At 39.7% G+C, this 25,831-nt stretch overlaps 1 protein-coding gene across 3 annotated transcripts in view; it reads right to left on the bottom strand.

Moving 5' to 3' along the window:
- Window positions 1-25,831, bottom strand: part of LOC135472170 (myotubularin-related protein 8-like) — a 70,041-nt gene that overhangs the window by 8,200 nt on the left and 36,010 nt on the right. For all 3 annotated transcript variants that reach the window (XM_064751542.1, XM_064751543.1, XM_064751541.1), the window contains exons 4-10: window positions 25,472-25,626; window positions 6,799-6,927; window positions 6,102-6,236; window positions 5,498-5,630; window positions 4,938-5,047; window positions 2,545-2,667; window positions 1,426-1,679 (exon numbers count right to left, since the gene is read on the bottom strand). In XM_064751542.1, the coding sequence (XP_064607612.1) occupies window positions 1,426-1,679; window positions 2,545-2,667; window positions 4,938-5,047; window positions 5,498-5,630; window positions 6,102-6,236; window positions 6,799-6,927; window positions 25,472-25,626 (1,039 nt within the window). The remainder of the gene's footprint in view (window positions 1-1,425; window positions 1,680-2,544; window positions 2,668-4,937; window positions 5,048-5,497; window positions 5,631-6,101; window positions 6,237-6,798; window positions 6,928-25,471; window positions 25,627-25,831) is intronic.

The raw sequence follows: 25,831 nt of genomic DNA on the forward strand, positions 1-25,831 counted from the left end.
CACAGTTCCCTATTATCTACATCAGATCTATGCTGGCTATCTGTCTCACAGTTCCCTATTATCTACATCAGATCTATGCTGGCTATCTGCCTCACAGTTCCATATTATCTACATCAAATCTATGCTAGCTATCTGCCTCACAGTTCCATATTATCTACATCAGATCTATGCTGGCTATCTGCTTCACAGTTCCATATTATCTACATCAGATCTATGCTGGCTATCTGCCTCACAGTTCCATATTGTCTACAACAGATCTGTGCTGGCCACCTATCTCACAGTTCCCTATTATCTACATCAGATCTATACTGGCTACCTGTCTCACAGTTCCCTATAATCTACATCAGATCTATGCTGGTTATCTGCCTCACAGTTCCCTATTATCTACATCAGATCTATGCTGGCCACCTGTCTCACAGTTCCATATTATCTACATCAGATCTATGCTGGCTATCTGCCTCACAGTTCCCTATTATCTACATCAGATCTATGCTGGCCACCTGTCTCACAGTTCCATATTATCTACATCAGATCTATGCTGGCTGTCTTCCTCAAAGTTCCCTATTATCTACATCAGATCTATGCTGGCTATCTGTCTCACAGTTCCATATTATCTACATCCAATCTATGCTGGCTATCTGCCTCACAGTTCCCTATTATCTACATCAGATCTATGCTGGCTATCTGCCTCACAGTTCCCTATTATCTACATCACATCTATGCTGGCCACCTGTCTCACAGTTCCCTATAATCTACATCAGATCTATGCTGGCTATCTGTCTCACAGTTCCCTATTATCTACATCAGATCTATGCTGGCTATCTGCCTCACAGTTCCCTATTATCTACATCAAATCTATGCTGGCTATCTGTATCACAGTTCCATATTATCTACATCAGATCTATGCTGGCTATCTGTCTCACAGTTCCCTATTATCTACATCAGATCTATGCTGGCCAGCGGTCTCACAGTTCCATATTATCTACATCAGATCTATGCTGGCTATCTGTCTCACAGTTCCCTATTATCTACATCAGATCTATGCTGGCCACCTGTCTCACAGTTCCCTATTATCTATATCAGATCTATGCTGGCTATCTGTCTCACAGTTCCCTATTATCTACATCAGATCTATGCTGGCTATCTGTCTCACAGTTCCCTATTATCTACATCAGATCTATGCTGGCTATCTGTCTCACAATTCCTTATTATTTGTCCAAGATCCATCCTATCAGTCTCACAGTTCACCATTTACCACCTGAGATTTATCCTACCCTCTTTTATATTTCCTTATTATCTACCTGCGATCTACCCTGTCTGTCTCATAGTTCCCTATCAACTACCAAAGACCTATCCTACCTGTCTCACTGTTCCCTATTAATTATGAGATATAGCCTAGGTGTTTCACAGTTCACCATTACCTACCTGAGATCTATCCTATCTTTCTCACAGTTCCCTATGAACGTGCCAAACTGGCATGAGAACACATGATCGTGGAGTGTGAGCAGGAACCGCTCGTTGAACTGGAAAGCACAGGGGAACTGCTGCATGAACTGCCACACTGTATCGATGAACTGTGTGAGTACTGGGGACACCTCTTTGGCATCTATACCCTCCAGTAAACCACAGCGGTCTGTGAACTTATGACCAAATGCCAGCCACTCCTTCTCTATCAAAGCCTGCAATAAAAAAAAATCACCAGAAAAATATAACTTATTTCCAAGGCTAAGCATTTTTTTTTTGACTGGAATACCAGAAACATTTGGCAACAAATATAAATGTAAACAATCAACACGAAACAATTTTTATTAAGAAATGTCATGTTGGGAAAACAGATTTGAGGATTTACATATAAAATGCAAACTGATAAAAATGCAAACTGATAAAACATTGAAAGTCTTAAATTTAGTTATGGCCAGGCTGATGTGTACATGTAAATCTGAGAACATGCAGGGAATTTCTTTGCATGGGATTTCATGACTAAACCTTGTTAATAAAGTTATCCAGAAGATTGATGAACAGAAAAATTTTATGGCTTAAAACCGCTTTCACAATAACAGTTTCCTTCTAGTACTAGTCACAAACAACACTGGACTCATTATAGGAGTTTGACAGACATGATCATGTGATGAATGACAGGTCTATCTTGGGACACACTGAATGATGCTGCTATCAGCCATGAAGTCAGGCGTTCAGCCATAGATATGTGCCTGCCTCGCAGACGCGTCACCATTAATTGGGTAGGGAGGTTACCAGCACCTTGGCAGTTAACAAGCATCCGTCTCTATAGGAGGTACGGAGGAGGGATACTGTCGCCCCACTCATTGTTGAAGGGATTATATAGGGCATTTGAACTGTTAACAATGTGACAGAGCTCTGAAGCCTCCATGCCTGTGTTTGACCATATGCAGTAGTAGTTCTTCATGAAAGTTTAACCCAAGCTCTTTGGTTTAAAAATTTTATATCACTTTGAAGAAAAAGTGTCTTGTTTTTTAAAAATATGTTCAACTTAGCAATAGTAGTAAACTGGCATAAACACCTTACCTGAAATCCCTGTATAGTTCTGTAGTATGGGTCTAACATCATTCCAGCCAAGGAGCATGTCTGAGCTGTCCGGTCCCAACCATCAGAACAGTGTACTAATACACTAGTACCATTACGCACAGCCTGAAATACATTGCAATGGGTACACCCATGTACTAGCTGATCTCTCCTAAAATTGACACCTGGATAGAACCAGTCGTAAGAACAGTGTACTAATACACTAGTATCAAAACGCACAGCCTGAAATACACTGCAATGGGTACACCCATGTACTAGCTGATCTCTCCTAAAATTGACACCTGGATAGAACCAGTCGTAAGAACAGTGTACTAATACACTAGTATCGAAACGCACGGCCTGAAATACACTGCAATGGGTACACCCATATACTAGCTGATCTCTCCTAAAATTGACACCTGGGTAGAACCAGTCGTAAGAACAGTGTACTAATACACTAGTATCAAAACGCACAGTTTAAAATACACTGCAATGGGTACACCCATGTACTAGCTGATCTCTCCTAGAATTGACATCTGGATAGAACCAGCCGTAAGAACAGTGTACTAATACACTAGTATCAAAACGCACAGCCTGAAATACACTGCAATGGGTACACCCATATACTAGCTGATCTCTCCTAGAATTGACACCTGGATAGAACCAGTCGTAAGAACAGTGTACTAATACACTAGTATCAAAACGCACAGCCTGAAATACACTGCAATGGGTACACCCATGTACTAGCTGATCTCTCCTAAAATTGACACCTGGATAGAACCAGTCGTAAGAACAGTGTACTAATACACTAGTATCAAAACGCACAGCCTGAAATACACTGCAATGGGTACACCCATATACTAGCTGATCTCTCCTAGAATTGACACCTGGATAGAACCAGTCGTAAGAACAGTGTACTAATACACTAGTATCGAAACGCACGGCCTGAAATACACTGCAATGGGTACATCCATGTACTAGCTGATCTCTCCTAGAATTGACACCTGGATAGAACCAGTCCTCAGTACAGTGTACTAATACACTCGTACCATAACACACAGCCTGAAATACATTACAATGGGCACACCCATATACTAGCTGATCTCTCCTAGAAATTGCACATGGATAGAACCAGATAGAACCAGAGTTAGTGCACTAATACACTTGTATCATTACGAACAGCCTGAAATACATTACAATGGGCACACCCAAAAACTAGCTGATCTCTCCTAGAATTGACACCTGGATAGAACCAGTCATCAGAACAGTGTACTAATACACTCGTACCATAACGCACAGCCTGAAATACATTACAATGGGCACACCCATATACTAGCTGATCTCTCCTAGAATTGACACCTGGATAGAACCAGTCATCAGAACAGTGTACTAATACACTCGTACCATAACACACAGCCTGAAATACATTACAATGGGCACACCCATATACTAGCTGATCTCTCCTAGAAATTGCACATGGATAGAACCAGATAGAACCAGAATTGGTGCACTAATACACTTGTATCATTACGAACAGCGTGAAATACATTACAATGGGCACACCCATAAACTAGCTGATCTCTCCTAAAATTGACACCTGGATAGAACCAGTCATCAGAACAGTGTATCAACACACTAGTATCATAATGCACAGCCTGAAATAATGATCACACCCATATACCAGCTGATCTGTCCTAGAATATACACCTTTATCCCACAAACAAAATAGTCCACTTTTCATTGGACAACAATGGTTACGTGGGGTATAGATATATTCTCAAACCCTGCAGAGAGACGTCACATGTGTCTGCTGAGTAGGTCATCTCCCTTTCACCTATACATCTATCTTCTGCACTGAATTGATCGGTCTTTGCAGGATAAATTCATTACATGGTGAATCAGTGATAGGATACACAAATATATGGTGTAATAATCTTCATCTTGGCTCGGCTGAGGATTATTGGCACTTTACATTTGCATACCCTATCATATGCATATCCTATCACTTGGCTGACGCTGCACCCAGTATGAGGATTATTGCCAGCATATATCTGCATATCCTATCACTAACTAACCATGTAACTAATAGAATACAACAAATCATCAGAACAGTATACTAAAACATTAACACCATTATTCTCAGCCTGAAAATAATGGTCTCACTCATATACATGTACAAGCTGATGACACCTACAGTATACATCTGTATGGTGTCGTGTTATCATGCAGTGACACATTACAGCGTCATGTTGTGTCTTTAAACATCATCAGACTTCATACATGGTCTGCAAAGTTTTAGCCATTAAAGAGTTAAAAGTCTCAGACATGAGAACAGCCTGCACGTGTTGATACAGCTGTAAACTGCACGTATGATCCAGCAGGATTCACAGACTTACATTTGCGATGAAGACAGAGGTCTCCACAATAGCACGGATATGTTTGAGCCAGCCACAGCTCTCCAAGCCAGACAGGAACACATTCATGGTGGGATTCTTCAGTTCACACACTGCACAAGAAAGAACGAAACCGTGTTTCAGAAGAAATTCAAGAACATCTACACCTGGCCATCATAACAAATACATGTACCTTAATGGTCAGCAAGCTCATCAGCACTGATCATGAACTGAGCAGCATACTGGATGCAGAAACAAATAAACCACAGCTGCATAGGTTTTGATAACAAAAAGTAGTGCTTTTGCTCTACTTACAATTTTATATTATGGAAAACATGCCTGTCAATGCTAATAGCTGTGGAGTAAGCTGGGCAGAGCCTACAATCATACATACATGTATCTTGCCAAATCTGTTGACCAGCAGACATGTTTGGGACAGATTAGTCAAGCAATTCCAATATAATTAGTGAATAGTAAAACCTTACTGCTACAACCAGGACCTATTAAGCCAAGGCTGCAGTAATTAGGATAACAAGGGAGGTAATAAATCTCGGTCAACTCACACTCCAGGAGCTTCTGTAAGCTGCTCCTCATAACATGTATGTTCTCAATACCCAGGAATTGGAACTTGATGTCTGCATAAAAACTCTCATTCTCATAGCCTTTCCCAGCGGCTTTATTTGCCATAGCATTGATCTGTTGAAGAGACAGCAGACACCTCATCATTATAAACACACACTACCCCACTTCATCATCAAACTGTCAGCACACCAACAAATTAAAGCTAGATTTATTAAAACAGATGATAATGATTAATCATAAATTCAATGAAGATGTCAGAGGTGATAGCTATTATACAGGTTAGCATTAAGTGTAACAGGCTTCAGACCACACACCATTAGAATTGCATTGCTGCAAAATGGTTGAAATGCTGCCCATATTTGGGAAGCATTTTTTCTTATTACATCACTTATTAACGTATCCTAATTAATAATATTCAAAAAGTCTTTTCAAACCTCAGAATCCATGAAGAAATACATTTCACATTTCATTTGAGATTGCAGGCGATTTGTTTTACATCTCCTATTCATCCAATAAATCAAAATAAGTCTGGACTTTCGCCCTTCTCCAAATAAAATCAAGCAAAGAAAACAAGAAGGAGCTTACTTTTGGTCTAGTGTCCACCACATACATGTATTTCGAGCTGGGGTTGGCCTTGAGGATGGCCTGTAACATCTGTTCATCCTCCATGCAACGAGCGCTAAACCCGGCCAATGGCTGACTGCACCGCGTTATCGACGCCTGTCATATGAACAAATACCGGTTACGTCCAGCACAAACTTTATAATGGTATAAAGAATTTAACATCTTTCAGATATGGCCAATATAAGTTCCAATTGTACATTAATATGCATGCTAGTCCAAAAACTAATAATTCATCTACAGAAAATGACTCTCTATTATGACCTTGAAAAAATAAGTCAAGGTCACTGAAATTCTTCACGACAAAGTGTAAAAATGTGGGGCACATGTAAGTGGTGAACTTGGAGTATAATGTTCAAGGGATATTGGCACAAGTTTGCTATTTTGCACTTTGGAACATCCAATGTCACTTTAACTAAAAACATTTAACTGAGTCAGACGATTAATTCAGCTATCTATACATAATAACTATAACTTTATATTCACCATTAAAGACCCATTTTTTACGTTAAATTTCAGACTCCCCTGTGTTGTACAGCAGGGAGATGTAAATCTGGTGTGTAATAACTCAAAATCTGTGACTAAATAATAAAATCAAACTTTACTTAAAATTTGATTTTCTAAACTAGTAACGGTTGCATTGGATGAAAAAGAGCTGTACCTGATTATCTCTGTGAAGATAAGACAAGGCTGGCAGGCGGCCTCGGCTCCGGAACTTTGAGCTGCCCACCAGGACAGGTGTACTGGCTGAGGCGGGGACAAATATGTGCCGAGGGTATGTGTCACATATCTGTAAAACATAAAACCAACACAGGGTTGAGGTATGTGACACTTCAACATACAAAACCAAGACATAAATTATCAGGTTTGTGACACTTCAACGTACAAAATCAACACATACCCTACAATTCCTAAACCTTTTCAACCACCTCTGCAACCAATCTTTTGAACATTCTGACAGAATTAAGGATTGTAGAGAACTAATTTGCACAGATGTATGAAGCCTCGGTCTTTAGTGACACAAATGAAATCATTTTAGCATCATTTTGAAAATAACTGTATGCATACACTCCATTGAATGAATGAATGAATGATTATGGCTTAACGCCACATCGGCAATATTTCAGCCATATCGTGGCGATTTACTCCATTGAAAGAAGTTCTTTAGATGTTGAAAAGGTTGAAGATTGAGAGGGCTTCACAAAAAGTGGAATTTTATCAGTCAACACAGAATAATGCCTTCAGAATATACTTGAATAAACACCTTTCAAACATGTGAAAAGTTGAATTACAGTATGTGTAAAAAAAACAAAACATGATCAGGGAATGCATGTGTCAACTACAAAGTGCCAAATGTATTTTCAGAGTATGTACCTGTCACACATATGAAACACATTAAACTAACTCAGACTTACCAGACAAATTTAATAAGATGTCACACCTGTACCTATACACCTGGGACATAAATAAATATTGATGTTCTTTGATAGTCAACTTAGTGAATGTATAATGGAATCGGAAAACAATAAAAAACTAGAATGGATCTGCGAATAGCAGATCCTAGGCCGGGATCCCAGATCGGATCGATGACGTTTTCCCCAACAAATTATACACGGCCCTTGTAACAACAAGTTGATGTAAATGTGCCGAATGTGGTAAATCTATTTTACGACAAAATTGCACTTTTTTGCAATTTCATGGTAACTGGCGACAAAACCGTGCGTCGGAAAAAGAAAAAAACACCACACTCGTGATCGGAAAATCCAACTACGCCTAGCAGCCTACTTAAAACCTAGAAATTCACAACATTTTCATCGCCTGACAAATTGGCTAAGCTGGGATCGAACTCTGATATGACAGAGAGACGTCAGCGGTAAGAGAAAATAAAGAAAGAAGAAAAATCATAGTTTGTACTTTTATGTCTCAATCCACGACCTGCCATGCGTAGACTCAGTGCTCTACTGATAACTAGGCCGTTGTCAGAAAGTCAACACCTGGACCACGGCACATGTCCATATTTGTCAATCACCCTGGCCTGGTTAGCGTACAGTAAAGAAGACAAGGCCTGCGCAAAACAAAGCTAACTTTTACAGGTCCACGTCGTCTGCTGTTGTAGTTAGAACTCTACGCCATCTAATAGAAGACTGTATAGCTAAATGTCATCCCACAACCGTTTCGGGAGATCACGGACAGTGTAGGCGAAAGCATCAGGTCAAATACTATGAACCCAGTCCAGTCCCCATCTAACTCCATGTTAAAGCAATAGGATTCCCGTCTTTTTCTAAACAAAAAACGGTGTTGTCATTTAAACGCTTCTAGCGAGAAAACTGTTGATCGTAGCTCAAATCCGTTGACGAATGATCGAAAGAGCATGTCTTGGTCTACAATTTAGTGCAGGTTTCACGTTTCTAGCTGCCATAGATCTCGAGTTACAGGTCATTTAGGTTACGTCACTTTTTTCAGTTTTTTGCTGATATCGTCAAAAGTTACACAGATATGCAAAAAACACAACCAGATTCGGCATCAGCAGCTCAAGATACATCAGAATACGTTCAGAACAATTGAACTTTGAGAACTTTTTGTGACGTCACAAATTCGACCAATGGCGAGCTTCCAGAATTTTGACCGGAAGTAAACCATTTTCGCAAACTTTAAAGAACTCGTAACTTACTAGCTGCATGTCAAATTTGAAAACGATCGGTTCAGTGGTTCTGGAGAAGAAGATTTTTAAAGATTTTACACAAAATCCAATATGGCGGCCGAACCACGTGACATGAAAAAAAAATGGAGAATTTATCCCTGGAAAATCTCCGCCAGAATTTGTGTGCAAAAATTGAGACCTCTATGTTGAACGGTAAAAAAGTTTCCTTGCTAACAAAGTCGGTGAAAAAAAAAAAATAATAATAATAATAATAATAACTAGAATGGATCTGCGAATAGCAGATCCTAGGCCGGGATCCCGGATCGGATCGATGACGTTTTCCCCTTCATGATCTTTGTTCAAAGGATACATGTTCCACAAACACGGCTTTCAAAGTTACCTTGCGACCTTACACCGTTTGTCACTGATGCAGTCGGCCGGTCATTTGCATTCCCTCATATAGATCGGCGACCTTAATGATGCTACGCTATGCCCAGTGAAAAACGGTTGTTCCTTGGCAGACTTAGCCCGCTAATTGTAAGAAATCAGGTAAAAACACGACCAGTGTAACAGCCTGTTTGTACATTCACATCTCAATCCACGACCTGCCATGCACAGACTCACTGCTCCACTGATAGCTCGGCCATCGTTGGAAAGTCAGCACTTGGACCAGTTCACATGTCCATATCTGTTAATCACCCTGGCCTGTTTAACGTATAGTAAAGAGGGCGAGGTCTGCGCAAAACAAAGTTAACTTTTACAGGTCCATGTCATTTGCTGTTGTAGTTAAATCTCTACGCCTTCTAATAGAGTACTGGAGATAGATGGGAACTGGAATCAATGTCATCCTACAACTGTTTCGGGAGATCACGGACAGTGTGGCCGAAAGCATCAGCTCAAATACTATAAACCCAGTCCAGTCCCCATCTAACTCCATGTTAAAGCAATAGGATTCCCACCTTTTTCTAAACAAAAAATGGTGTTGTGATTTAAACGCTTGTGGCGAAAAAATTATTGATCGTAGCTCAAATCCGTTGACGAATGCTCGAAAGAGCATGTCTTGGGCTACAATTTCGTGCAGGTTGCACATTTCTAGCTGTCCTAGTTCTCGAGTTACAGGTCATTGAAGTTACGTAACTTTATTGATTTTTTGGCTAATATCTCAAAAAGTTACACAGATAATGAAAAAATACAAGCAGATTCAGAATCAGCAGCTCAAGATACATCAGAATACGTTCAGAACATATGAACTTTGAGAACTTTTTGTGACGTCACAAATTCGACCAATGGCGAGCTTCCAGAGTTTTGACCGAAGTGAACCATTTTCGCAAACTTTGAAGAACTCCTGACCTACTAGTTGCTACTAGTTGCATATCAATTTGAGAACGATCGGTTCAGTGGTTCTGGAGAAGAAGATTTTTAAAGATTTTACTCAAAATCCATTATGGCGGCCGAACCACGTGGCATAGCCAAAAAAAAAAAATATACCCTAGAAAATTTCCTCTAGATTGTGTGTGCAAAATTTTGAACTTCTATGTTGATCGGTGTTGGAGTTCTGGCTGCTAACAAAATCGAAAAAAAAAATAATAATAATAATAATAATAATAACTAGAATGGATCTGCGAATAGCAGATCCTAGGCCGGGATCCGGATCGATCGATGACATTTTCCCCTGCATGTCTGTGGTTGTTGACACAGATCAAAGATTTTCGGCACACATAGTGTACGTATTAGCGCTTTGCACTCGGTGATTTTCAGCTTTACGGCTGTTACGGTTTCCTCGCAATAGATCTCCAAATATGGTGAAAAATTGCGCTTTTTCGCGTTTTCATCGCCATTTGCGGCAAAACTATGCGTCTCCAGGAAAGAAATAATCCAGATTCATGATCAGGACGTTAAACTACGTCGGGTAGCATGCTTACATTGTTCGTGCCTTTATCCCAGTCGCAAATGCATTTAAAATGCATCATATAACATGGGGACGTCAAGTGCCAAATATAGCAAATCGGCCTTGGACAATATTTGAAGCATTGCAACTCCCACATTTATTGACACACTTCCATGATTTTACGCACGCCTACAGTACGCATATTGCCTTTTGTACTCAGTGATTTTCAGCTCCACAGCATCAGAAGTTTTGTGTCACGTGACGGCCAAACATGGCGAAAATTGCACTTTTTCGCACTTTAATGGCAAATTGGCGAGGAAACCGTGCGTCGGAGAAAGGATAAACAACCAAAGTCGTCAATCAGAACATCGAACTACGCTAGCAGCCTACTTGAAACCTTAAAATTCACAACATTTTTATCCCCTGACAAATTGGCTAAGCTGGGATCGAACTCTGACATGGCTGACAGGCGACACACCACGCAGACGGAAGACGGTTTAGCGTTTAAATCTTTGTGTAATTAGGTCAAGTCTTAGAAAATTTCGCCAACATCTCCCCTACCACCCACACTATTGTATATCTCACGTAGTCCCCAAGGAAGTCCGCAAATCTCACTTCAAGTCTACATACAAATTTTCTTTATGCTTTCATCTTTCATATGAGGAACATAAGTTATTGGTCGAAAATCACACATAACTAGCTACACGGCTTTTAAAGTCTCCATGCGACCTTACACCGTTTGTCCACTGAGGCAGTCGGCCGGTCATTCCCTATGCGACGCTATGCCCAGTTAAAAACGGTCATTCCTTGGCAGGCTTGGCTGGCTTTATGTAAGGAATAATGGAAAAACACAGCCCGTGTAACAGCAAATTTGAACTTTCCACGTCTCAATCCACGACCTGCCATGCACAGACTCACAGCTCTACTGATAGCTCGGCTGTTGTCAGAAAGTCAACACCTGGACCACGGCACATGTCCATATCTGTCAATCACCCCGGCATGTTTAGCGTATAGTAAAGAGACGAGGTCTGCGCAAAACAAAGCTAACTTTTATAGGTCCACGTCGTTTGCTGTTGTAGTTAGATCTCTACGCCATCTAATAGAGTACTGGAGTTAGATGGGAACTGGACTGACTGTCATAGCACAACCGTTTCTGGAGATCACGGACAGTGTAGCCGAAAGCAATCAGGTCAAATACTACAAAACCCAGTCCAGTCCCCATCTAACTCCATGTTAAAGCAATAGAATTCCCATCTTTTTGTAAACAAAAAACGGTGTTGTGATTTAAACGCTTGTAGCGAAAAAAATATTAATCGGAGCTCAAATCATTGACGAATGCTCGAAAGAACATGTCTTGGGCTACAATTTCGTGCAGGTTGCACATTTCTAGCTCCCAGAGATCTCGAGTTACAGGTCATTGAAGTTACGTAAATTTTTTGAGTTTTTTCCTAATATCTCAAAAAGTTACACAGATATACAAAAAATACATGCAGATTCAGAATCAGCAGCTCAAGATACACCAGAATACGTTCAGAACAATTGAACTTTGAGAACTTTTTGTGACGTCACAAATTCGACCAATGGCGAACTTCCAGAATTTTGACCGGAGTAAACTGTTTTCTCAAACTTTAAAGAACTCGTAACTTACTAGCTGCATGTTTAAATTTGAAAAAGATCGGTTCAATGGTTCTGGAGAAGAAGATTTTTAAAGGTTTTACACAAAATCCAATATGGCGGCCGAACCACGTGACATGAAAAAAAAATGGAGAATTTATCCCTGGAAAATCACCGCCAAAATATGTGTGCAAAATTTGAAATCTGTATGTTGAACAGTAAAAAAGTTTCCTTGCTAACAAAGTCGGTGAAAAAAAAATAATAATAATAAGAAAAAACAGAACGATAACAATAGGGATCCCGTTCCGGAAGAACGGGATCCCTAATAATAATAAGAAAAAACAGAACAATAACAATAGGGATCCCGTTCGGGAAGAACGGGATCCCTAACTAGAATGGATCTGCGAATAGCAGATCCTAGGCCGGGATCCCGGATCGGATCGATGACGTTTTCCCCTTCATGTTTTGTGTTCGAAGGACACATGTTTCACATACACGGCTTTCAATGTTTCCATGCGACCTTACACCGTTTGTCACTGAGGCAGTCGGGCGGTCATTTGTATTCCCTCGAATAGATCGGCGACCCTAATGATGCTACGCTGTGCCCAGTGAAAAACGGTCGTTTCTTGGCAGACTTAGTCCGCTATTTGTAAGAAATAAGGCAAAAACACGACCAGTGTAACAGCAAGTTTGTACATTCACATCTCAATCCACGACCTGCCATGCACGGACTCACTGCTCCACTGATAGCTCGGCCATCGTTAGAAAGTCAGCACTTGGACCAGGGCACATATCCATATCTGTCAATCTCCCTGGCCTGTTTAACGTATAGTAAAGAGGACAAGGTCTGCGCAAAACAAAGCTAACTTTTACAGGTCCACGTCGTTTGCTGTTGTAGTTAGATCTCTACGCCATCTAATAGAATACTGGAGTTAGATGGGAACTGGAATCAATGTCATCCTACAACCGTTTCAGGAGATCACGGACAGTGTAGGCGAAAGCATCAGGTCAAATACTACAAACCCAGTCCAGTCCCCATCTAACTCCATGTTAAATCAATAGGATTCCAATCTTTTCTAAACAAAAAACGGTGTTGTCATTTAAACGCCTCTACCGAAAAAACTATTGATCGGAGCTCAAATCTGTTGACAAATGCTCGAAAGAGCATGTCTTGGGCTACAATTTCGTGCAGGTTGCACATTTCTAGCTGCCATAGTTCTCGAGTTACAGGTCATTGAAGTTACGTAACTTTTTTGAGTTTTTTGCTCATATCTCAAAAACTTTTTAAGATACCAAAAAAATACAAGCAGATTCAGAATCAGCAGCTCAAGATACATCAGAATACGTTCAGAAATATTGAACTTTGAGAACTTTTTGTGACGTCACAATTTCGACCAATAGCGAGCTTCCAGAATTTTGACCGGAAGTGAACCATTTTCGCAAACTTTAAAGAACTCGTGACCTACTAGCTGCATGTCGAATTTGAAAACGATCGGTTCAGTGGTTCTGGAGAAGAAGATTTTTAAAGATTTTACACAAAATCCAATCTGGCGGCCGAACCACGTGACTTAAGAAAAAAACAAAAAATATACCCCTGGAAAATCTCCGCCAGATTGTGTGTACAAAATTTGAGACCTCTATGTTGAACGGTGTTTGAGTTCTGCTGCTAACAAAGTCGGTGAAAAAAAAATAATAATAACTAGAATGGATCTGCGAATAGCAGATCCTAGGCCGGGATCCCGGATCTGATCGATGACGTTTTCCCCTTCATGTCCTGTGTTCGAAGGACACATGTTTCACATACACGGCTTTCAAAGTTTCCATGCGACCTTACACCGTTTATCACTTAGTCAGTCGGCCGGTCATTTGCAATCCCTCGAATAGATCGGCGACCTTAATGATGCTACGCTATGCCCAGTGAAAAACTGTCGTTTCTTGCCAGACTTAGAACACTATTTGTAAGAAATTAGACAAAAACACGACCAGTGTAACAGCAAGTTTGTACAAGTTTGAACTGGAATCAATGTCATCCTGCAACCGTTTCGGGAGATCACGTACAGTGTAGGCGAAAGCATCAGGTCAAATACTACAAACCCAGTCCAGTCCCTATCTAACTCCATGTTAAATCAATAGGATTCCCGTCTTTTTCTAAACAAAAACGGTGTTGTTATTTAAACGCCCCTAGCGAGAAAACTAATAATCGGAGCTCAAATCCATTGACGAATGATCGAAAGAGCGTGTCTTGAACTACATTTTCATGCAGGTTGCACATTTCTAGCTGTCATAGTTCTCGATTAAAAGGCCATTAAAATTACGTAATTTTTTTAGTTTTCTGCCCATATCTCAAAAAATTACACAGATATACAAAAAATACAAGCAGATTCGGAATCAGCAGCTCAAGATACATCAGAATACGTTCAGAACAATTGAACTTTGAGAACTTTTTGTGACGTCATAATTTCGACCAATGGCGAGCTTCCAGAGTTTTGACCGGAAGTGAACCATTTTCGCAAACTTTAAAGAACTCGTCACTTACTAGCTGCATGTCAAATTTGAAAACGATCGGTTCAGTGGTTCTGGAGAAGAAGATTTTTAAAGATTTTCAACAAAATCCAATATGGCGGCCGAACCACGTGACATAGCAAAAAAATGGAGAATTTGTCCCGAGATATTCACTGCCAGAATATGTGTGCAAAATTTGAGACCTCTATGATGAAAAGTGAAAAAGTTTCCTTGCTAACAAAGTCGGTGAAAAAAAAAAAATAATAATAATAAGAAAAAACAGAACGATTACAATAGGGATCCCGTTCCGGAAGAACGGGATCCCTAATAATAATAAGAAAAAACAGAACAATAACAATAGGTATCCCGTTCGGAGAACGGGATCCCTAATAATAATAATAAGAAAAAACCGAACAATTACAAAAGGGATCCCGTTCGGGAAGAACGGGATCCCTAAAAAAGGTATTAGGGCTTGGTAGAGGTAAATTACCACACAAATACAGAGGGACATACAAATAGTGTACATGTACTTATCCTGAAAGAAAGATGATACATGCAGTTGTCACAACAAATATAAAAATTTCTTGTTCGTCTGCATGTATCATAAATGTCCCTAAATACATGTATCAAGGAAACATGAGCACTCATGAAGAAGATTTTCAAAAAGAAATTGGTGTCTTTAGCTAAAATCGCATACAAAGCGAATATAGATATTATTGACTGTGTTCAATTGTGAGCCTAAGGCTCCCATGTCCAGGACATGTCTTCTGTGCTATTATACTCACATGATTCGATCCAGCTGTGTATACCTATAGCAAGTCCTATAAATAATGTAACTCTGACAGAATCTTCAAAGAGAATTTTTATCGATTGAAACTGCTTGCTATAAAGGGACAAAAGTGTCCATAAGCAGTATAGCATTTGTGTATTTTTACAAAGAAAGGTATGTGACTTGTCTGAAGGCAACTGAGCGCAAGAAAACAGAACACCATACTCAAAGGATCACCTGCCTTTATCAAAATATCAACTTACACCAGCTTTATGTCTTATGATATCTCAGACAAATGTTATGCATATAATAAATAAAAAAAACATCACCAAAATGCCTGTTACGTAATATTTCAAGAAGAAGTGCATAAATTACATACTTGGTTTACTCTATCACCAATTTTTCCTAACAGAAGGCAAAAATAGTTCTTTGAGGGCTTCGCTTCAAAAGACAAAGTCAATGAGCCAGTTGTACATTGCACCTGTATGACTAGCATTTCCCCTGGTATAAAGAACCTAACGACCAGCCATCTAGCAATGTAATAATCCCTATCAAAGATGGTGATCTATTTCCCTCGGGAGTTTGTCCCTGACTAAGGGATACGCACGTGCCAGGTCACAAAAGTACTTCCAAGTAGTCCATTCAAGAGGAAACAGAAAATCACTACTATTGATTGGCACCAGTACACACTCTCCCAGAAAAGAGACATCTTACCCAAACTATGGCAGAATAATTTTTCTCTCTTTTGCAGACAACCCTGCAATTTTATTGATCAGCCATGGTCAGCATCACTGATGAGTGCCTCAACAGTGCTACATGGAGCTAGAGAGATAATAAATATCAGAGCCTAGAGAGAGCGCCAACGAATATAGTCACGTCAGGTGACAGATCTGTCTTAGAAACCTTGGGTCATTCAGGTCCAAAAGGACCCTGAAACAGATATTATTATACAAACTTGGGGAAAGTTTTTCTTTTCAGAGTATCTTGAAGGCCAGAAAGTGGATTTCAGGACGCCGATGAGGAGTCTTGAGTTTAGAGAGGAGGCTTCGCAGAAAACTTTCACATTATAATCTGAAAGCTTTTAAGATAAGGGATCCATTACCTCATGATGCAACAGCAAAAAAGAGCCTTAGCAGGCTAATGGCAATGGGATTATCAATTCAGTCTGCTACAGGAGATTATACACAGCCTGGGCCTTGACTGATAGAGAGGTAGGTTTGGAGGGATTTCACGAAAATAGCAGCTCGGGATCTGGAGACCTAAGCTCTCCTCTGATGACAGACTTTAGATTGATTCGAACGCATCTCCATTACACTACAAGCTCATTTAGATTTTTCCACTTTGATGAACCAACACGCACAGGAAAATGTTTTAGAGAATGGATTTTCTCGATCAACAGCAGGTTTGATCATCCTGCTCTCTACTCTCCCTTACATGACAAATTGTTTGCTCCCTTACATCGATGGTTTACAATCAAATAGAAGATATCAGTCCTTTACTGACCTGTCTTTTTCTATAAACCTTGAATAACATGCATGGGTTTAATAATACAAAATAACACCTAAATATACAGCCACTTATGATGCTGAGGAAGGGTGCCAACATCATGTCTTAAGTGATTATGCCAAGTTCCTATTATCTTTATCTTTGCAACATGCAGTTATAAGTCTATCAGTCAGTTGGTCGATTGGTCAATTTTTTTTGACATTCTATCTTTCAACAAAGGCCATTCACTTCAATAACGAGGCTTGAGTGCAAGATGATATCAACTTTTTATGGGAATGGATGTCGCATCTACCCTCAACCTTTTTGCAACTTTCAGCACCCTTTATCATAATGCGCACTTTTAATTTCATTTTGGAGACAAAACTGCACTGATTGGATTGGCCAGTTTCAGGGCAAAAACACAGAATAATGCCTTCAGGGGCCAATTCCACATAACCATTTCTCACTTGAAATACAATTTTAAAGCTTATTTTTGGGTGTTAAAATTTTTACCACATTATCAATGTTACTGTGAGACAAATGTGTCTTAATTTTCAATTACCAGTAAGAAAAACTGAACGTTGTGAAGAGGTTTCGTGGAATCAGTTCCAGAACATGCTTGAATAAACACCTTGCACACAATGCAAAATGATTGAAGAATTACAATATAGTGAATTTGCGCTTGTTAAGTATTTATTTCACATATGCCATGTTTTGCTACAGCTGTACGGTCTTATAGTGGAATACATTAACATGACCGGTCCAGCCCTGTGTTCATTTAAGAATCAATTGCTGCAGCTTTCCAACAAACTTCCCTCAGTCTCCGACATCAAGTGTGGCCATTGTGCAATCAAGAGCCGCAGTCTGGCACAGATTTAGCGGAGATTGCGACTTCAGATTGGTTGGGTGGGGGAAGTCTAACAGGAAATTCCATCACTGGGGTGTCAACTGATTTCAAATAACCACCTCTGTGGAGAGACCTCATAACACAGCTGGAGACAGCCCTGTAATTCACCCAGTCTTTCTGCCTGGGTTTCACGTCTACCAATCAAAGGTCAATGACAGGCATTGTATATGTTCATCCAATACCCTGAGGAGATGGCCACCATTACAACTTTCTCTCATCTCATTTTCACCATGGGCAGTGTTGTGCTATTTTGTATGTGGATTGTTAATTAAAAGGATAAACAAGCCAGCCTTACTTAAAATAGTCTTATGTATTTATCATTGTGTGATCAATTAACGGGTGCTTGGCCTGTTAAACTAATCTATGAGTAATGTAACACCCAGGTTACCGACTGGTGACACATTTATTCAGCTCCCTAATACATTCACTAGTTAGCTGTCACACTGCCTTACCCTGTGTTCTCGCTCACCAGAAACCGCTCTCCTCTCACGAGGGTACAGATGTCATACGATATCCACAACAGCGTACATATAGAGTAAACATGGCCAATTAAAAAAGTGTTCGCTGTACAAATGAAAAGCTAAAGCATTATTAATTTGTAAATGCAAAATATATTCCAAGACAGGGGAGAAAATCCCCCGCGTGACCTCTAAACTTATTGGACATATTTTCTGTTTGCATTCTCCCCCAAAAAAACACCTTTCAGCTCTTTTGCTATAGAGGACGGTAGCAGCTTGAAGTGACACTCCTTCCCTTTCATATCACTTCATCTTCATCAAGAAACTATTAATTGTTTAACTGTTCAAAACAGAACCGAGAACACAGAAATCAATATGGGATGACAAAATCTGAGTTCGTTTTATTCGTGGACTAGAACCGAGCCTCTGGGGATATAAGCCGTTAATGTCTTCTAAGAAAAAGAACACAAGAAGTAATTTCAACAGCCAGTTATGAAACTAAAATAAGAAATCAATCACTGCCATAGCAACCAGAAACATAGTTCTAAACAGCAAGCCAACAGTTGAATCCCATAGTTTAGATTTATCCTCTTCTTTGGATTCTCTAAATTTCTTTTGTACATTACAAAGCAGACAACACATGGGAATTAAGTACTGTTAACACATGCTCAAGTCATTACCGTTCTCTTAAAAAATTTGAAAGGAGATTGTTTGCGGGTGTTTTTTTTTTCTCTTTTTGGACACAGGATGTTCAAGCTAATAGAAACATCTGCAATCGTGTTATAATTCATCCCAGGAAACTGAGCACACCGGATCCATTCATTGTGTACGTTTGGCTCTCCTTTCAGATCAACGAGTCTCAGACTTCATTTCAACGTGATGAAAGACCTGTGAAAATCTGTCCCTTTTTTATCACAGACACTTCTTTCCTGGCAGATTGAATCAGGTGAATGGCCTTGAATGCGTAATGCACTACCACTTAACAAGATGCAAACAATGTGGGTCGATACGAAATTGTCAATCACTATAGATTCTACAGGCAGATTGTCTTTGTCTGTACAACCCACATACTCCTGTCTGTCTGCATCTGATCTTACTTTCAAGATCACACCTGAGTCATTTCACATGTAATCTTCACCCCCCCCCCACCTCCCCCCCCCCCCCACAATCCTGTCACACTAACGCTGCACTTCCTCCACAGTGACAAAAAGCTCCTGTCTGCGACAGTTACATAATCCTCATCCATTGATTTCTCTCTCACTTTCCAAGCCCATGCAGATATTACCTTCAGAGGTGAACAATGCAGGTTTCCTCAGCAGTTTAGAGTCTGACCTTTATTTAAAATGGGCTCCCTGGGTAAGTTCATAACCAGATGTAAAAAAAAAAAAACACATGGACTTCACATGTACTCAAAAGAACAAATTACCATTCTTTAAAGAAATGAAAAAAAGAAATATACCCTGAAATCACATAACATAAAAGTTTGTGAAATTTGTATATAATTATGGCAAAAAAAAATATGGAGACAAGCATATCATATGTGAGTAGTAAAAACAGTATTCTGGTCACATACATATTCATCTGGTTTTCCGACTGATAGCCTACTTTCCATAAATAATTCCATAAACACCTTTGGGTTCCACTGGTTGGTTGTTAGTTTATACAGTATGTGTTTTTAAAGTGTGTCCAATGGTTCAGTATACCACCGACGTAGATGTGTACACTTAAAATTTATAACATTATGTGTTTACCCAAAATCATTATTTTTTCGCATATAAAAGAGCAACTTTCGGTGCAATTTATGCACATTTATACTTTGCTTTTGCAGATTTGAACACATTGGTTGGATTGGCCAGTTTCAGGGCTTCGCAAAAAGTGCAAGTTTATGACTCAAAACAGAATAATGCCTTCAGAATATGCTTGAATAAACACCCTGCAAACTTGAGTTTCTTAATTGCCATTAACCTTGTACATAGGTAATGTATTACACACTAACTAACCATGCATTGACTACTGCATAATGCCAGCATGAATTTTGTTGATTGCTGACCTTTTGTTGAGTTTCAGGGGAGCTTTTAATAACCTTAATTTTACCACATCAGAAAGCAGTGATTCATTACGTAAAATGGACAATCTTGCGAGAAACAAGGTTTCAATTAAAAGCCCTGTCTACCTAGTTAATACCTAGAGGGCACATCACAAGGAATGTACATTGAGGTTGGCAGCATTCCAATCTGGTGGACAAGAGTCTCACATCAGAGGAAGTGATGGATTGGCATCTTAGAAAGCTCTGTTCAATTTGGATCCCAGATTTCGGCAAACTCAATCCACCTTGCATGACAACTGCTATCAAAGTGGAAATGCTTCTCTTTTGAAAAGCAGCAGTACTGTACCCTAAAAAATCCATCATCTTTTCACATGGAAGGCATGAAAAACTCGACAGTGCATGTAGATAACAATTATGTTGAGAAGGAACGAAATACAAAAAGTAATCTTCTGGAGGAGATTGATGGTTTTTCATAAGATCGAGCAAAAGCTTATTTCCAGCGGCAGTTACAGTGAGTAAACTGCTTACGAAAAGTAGCATTAAGTATGAAGTTTAGAATATCTGAACCATCAAATACAAGATCAACCTCTGAATCATCAGGGGAGGCTGAACTTGAAAACTCGATGGAGTCAAAATGACTGGGGCGCTCTTGGCTAAGTATGAATGCCTATGTCATAGCTGGATATATAATCTATACAAGTGCTGACAATGGCATCTATCATCCTGTCATCTATCAGTGGTTCACAAGACAAAATGACAATGTCTAAACAGCTCGATTATTTATAAAGGCCATTTTTTTTTTTTTTTTTGCCTTCAGTGCTGACTTTAATACTAAGAGTGGGCTGGTTTTCTAGCCGAAATCTATCAGACACAAAACCAATCAGGTTGAATATGCGACACAGGACGCACACCACTGCGCGATGAGATCCACGAAAGTTTAATCATAATCTGAGTGGTATGGGTGTGTGATTCTACTTTTTGATGCTTAACCGAAAACCTGACTCATCTCCACAATCCATCCAATGTGCTTGATTCGTATTTTATTCTACACATAACACCAAGACATGTAATCTTGGCAATGGTGCTGGTATTTGACACATTACAAAAAAATAAAAACCCCATCAAAAATTGAACAAAGGGCATCTGGTTGACCTGGTGAGAGATAGGGAACAGCATAATTGCAATGGACAGGTTGATCGATAGTTGTCCAATCCAATTATGTGGAACACAGAGTCATAATAATGTATCTTTTCTCACCAATGCCAAAATAGATGTAAATAAAAAAAAAATGTGTGTGGGAAGAGATAATGGACGTCAGATGCAATTAGAATCTCTGGTAACATACCGTGATAACAGATCCTGTATTCCCTGCATGCATTTACATAGTGTACACATAGGCTTCATTCGGCTAGATAAATGTACATGTAGTTTAAGGATTTAGATTTGTCTCAAGTTTATTTATTTATTTTATTTCACTGGTATTTTACGCCATACTCAGGAATATTTCACTTCTACAACGGCGGCCAGCATTATGGGACAAAACTGCGCAGAGTCTGGGGGTACCTACTAACCTTCTCCAGGTAGTAAAACTGATAAACTTTGTGCCCTTATGCGGCATATCTATATACAGAATACAGAATAGTGTACTCTGCATCTACAGGCTGAATATTTAACAGATTCCATATGCTCAGTAACAAAATATCACAATCAGTAGAGTTTACGGGAAGTGTGATGGCTAGCAAGAACATAAAAGCAAATGTCAAACATCTCATATCCAGACTGTAAAGGCAGTGTATTTGTCAGTTATCCTCATGGACAGAGTATTGAGCATTATAATGGACAGTCCGCCTGTTACGCAGATCATGTTATAACAAAATGTTACCGACAAGATATACTATAATTCTTCAGCCTTTCTGCATGTTTGCAAGGTTTATTCAAGCATATTCTGAGAACATTACTCTGCATAGATCGATAAAATTATACTTGAATTAAAATTTAATTTATTTAATTAAAAAGGTGCAAAAACCTCACTGAAAATTTCTCTTCCATATGTGAAAAGGTTGAAGCATTTGGGTATATGTATGTCTGCATGAGATCATACAGTAAATTTTATTAATTAAATATGAAAAACAATTATTATCATAAAGTACCACTATACTAAATGTCATAGACCAGATATTTCTGCACAAAATCATGATATGATAAATCATATCTGATGGTTGAGATGAATTTTTTCTCATTTTCAATCAGACCCATGTGTAGCCATTTACATGTATCTTCCTGATACAATATCTACTATAAACCCATACATGTACATGTAGACCGCGTGGTCAGCTGGCTGACCGGTCCAAATAGCCCTGTCCTATTGACCAGATCAATCATCATGTTATCCGGGAAGCTGTAGTCATTGGCTACACTGTTGCACTGACCAGACTAGACTTCCTGGACATCACCTAACTGAATACTGAATCCAATGAGTTGGTGGGTGAATCTATGGCTTTGGGATTCTGGCGTCAGCTTATAGGCCTCTTTACCAAGGTTGACGGCTCTCTCTCAATACCCCAATCATATTTATTCATGCTTATAAGTATTCAATCACATGTCTTAATTATTAACCTTTGTGAGAAGTAGTTTAGATCTTTTGGGATATGGTGAAAGAGTAACACCTTTTGTGAATGCCAAATTTTCACCACAAAAATATCCTATGCAACACAGTGATGGAGACTCAGTGGTCTGAGACATCCTTTAATATGCTGAGATAATATCTGCTAGACTCATGTCTATGGTTCCTACACATGCCTACTGAATCGTAAGACAGAGCTATGAACAGCAAAGCCGCAAACAAGGATGTAATAATTCTGCCTCTGACATCTACTTTTACCTTGTAGTCTACAAAAAACTGCTAAAAATACTAAAAAAAAAAAGCTAAGAAACCTATATTTTTCACAAAGTGGTCCTTAAGTCTAACTGATACATGTACATGGACCAGTATTGGGTTTGTTAAACCATGAAACCTCAAGCAGATGCAATATGCCAGAAACTTTGTAAAAGGCAGTGTGATTACTCTGGGCATGATCAATGACCTTTTGGCATCACCCCGTCCCACCCCAAGTCCTAATACACATTTCTTCCCTGACCATAGGCTGTTCCCCACCCACCGTTCATACATTAGACACCCCATCAGCAGGTACTCTCTCTGAGTATGTAAATGTATGTTCCGTTACTTTATACTCCTTGTTCAGGTTGATCCCCACCCATTGTACATTAGACACCCCATCCACAGGTACTCTCTCTGAACATATGTAAATGTGTGCTCCCTTACCTTGTACTCCTTATTAAAGTTGATCCCCACCCACTGTACATTAGACACCCCATCCACAGGTACTCTCTCTGAACATATGTAAATGTATGCTCCCTTACCTTATACTCCTTGTTAAGGTTGATCCTCACCCATTGTACATTAGACACCCCATCCACAGGTACTCTCTCTGAACATATGTAAATGTATGCTCCCTTACCTTATACTCCTTGTTAAGGTTGATCCCCACCCACTGTACATTAGACACCCCATCCACAGGTACTCTCTCTGAACATTATGTAAATGTATGCTCCCTTACCTTATACTCCTTGTTAAGGTTGATCCCCACCCACTGTACATTAGACACCCCATCCACAGGTACTCTCTCTGAACATATGTAAATGTATGCTCCCTTACCTTATACTCCTTGTTCAGGTTGATCCCCACCCATTGTACATTAGACACCCCATCCACAGGTACTCTCTCTGAACATATGTAAATGTATGCTCCCTTACCTTATACTCCTTGTTCAGGTTGATCCCCACCCATTGTACATTAGACACCCCATCCACAGGTACTCTCTCTGAACATATGTAAATGTATGCTCCCTTACCTTATACTCCTTGTTCAGGTTGATCCCCACCCATTGTACATTAGACACCCCATCCACAGGTACTCTCTCTGAACATATGTAAATGTATGCTCCCTTACCTTATACTCCTTGTTCAGGTTGATCCCCACCCATTGTACATTAGACACCCCATCCACAGGTACTCTCTCTGAACATTATGTAAATGTATGCTCCCTTACCTTATACTCCTTGTTAAGGTTGATCCCCACCCACTGTACATTAGACACCCCATCCACAGGTACTCTCTCTGAACATATGTAAATGTATGCTCCCTTACCTTATACTCCTTGTTCAGGTTGATCCCCACCCATTGTACATTAGACACCCCATCCACAGGTACTCTCTCTGAACATATGTAAATGTATGCTCCCTTACCTTGTACTCCTTGTTAAGGTTGATCCCCACCCATTGTACATTAGACACCCCATCCACAGGTACTCTCTCTGAACATATGTAAATGTATGCTCCCTTACCTTATACTCCTTGTTCAGGTTGATCCCCACCCATTGTACATTAGACACCCCATCCACAGGTACTCTCTCTGAACATATGTAAATGTATGCTCCCTTACCTTATACTCCTTGTTAAGGTTGATCCCCACCCACTGTACATTAGACACCCCATCCACAGGTACTCTCTCTGAACATATGTAAATGTATGCTCCCTTACCTTATACTCCTTGTTAAGGTTGATCCCCACCCATTGTACATTAGACACCCCATCCACAGGTACTCTCTCTGAACATATGTAAATGTATGCTCCCTTACCTTATACTCCTTGTTAAGGTTGATCCCCACCCACTGTACATTAGACACCCCATCCACAGGTACTCTCTCTGAACATATGTAAATGTATGCTCCCTTACCTTATACTCCTTGTTAAGGTTGATCCCCACCCATTGTACATTAGACACCCCATCCACAGGTACTCTCTCTGAACATATGTAAATGTGTGCTCCTTTTCCTCATACTCCTTGTTCAGGTTAATCCCGAACCACTGATCATCAGACACCCCCATCCTCAGGTACTCTATCTATTAAAAGGTCAAAGAAGCCCAGCCCTGACACATACATGCATAAATGTTTGTCCCCTTACCTCATACTCCTTGTTCAGGTTGGTTCCCACCCATTGATCATTAGGCACCCCCATCCTCAGGTATTCTGTCTGAAGGTCAAACATGCCCCAGCCCTGAGATTTTGGGCTGTCATCAGAGGCCGTGTAGTGGAAGGCATATAGCTCCTCAATGTGACCTGTAAAGTATAAACAAAGTCAGTGATTATTAAAATGACAGACAAAATGACAGTTTGTGTTATTGGGATTACATGTACAACCCATCTTAAATTGTCAACAAATGCGACCTGCAATTTGGTACACGTTTTAGAGGAATGTTCTGTTATTTATGTTTATTTCATTTATTAAATTGGTGTTTTAAACCGTACTCACAATATTTCCTTT

Source organism: Liolophura sinensis, chromosome 8 (genome assembly GCF_032854445.1).
Source record: "Liolophura sinensis isolate JHLJ2023 chromosome 8, CUHK_Ljap_v2, whole genome shotgun sequence".
NCBI classification, from domain to species: domain Eukaryota; kingdom Metazoa; phylum Mollusca; class Polyplacophora; order Chitonida; family Chitonidae; genus Liolophura; species Liolophura sinensis.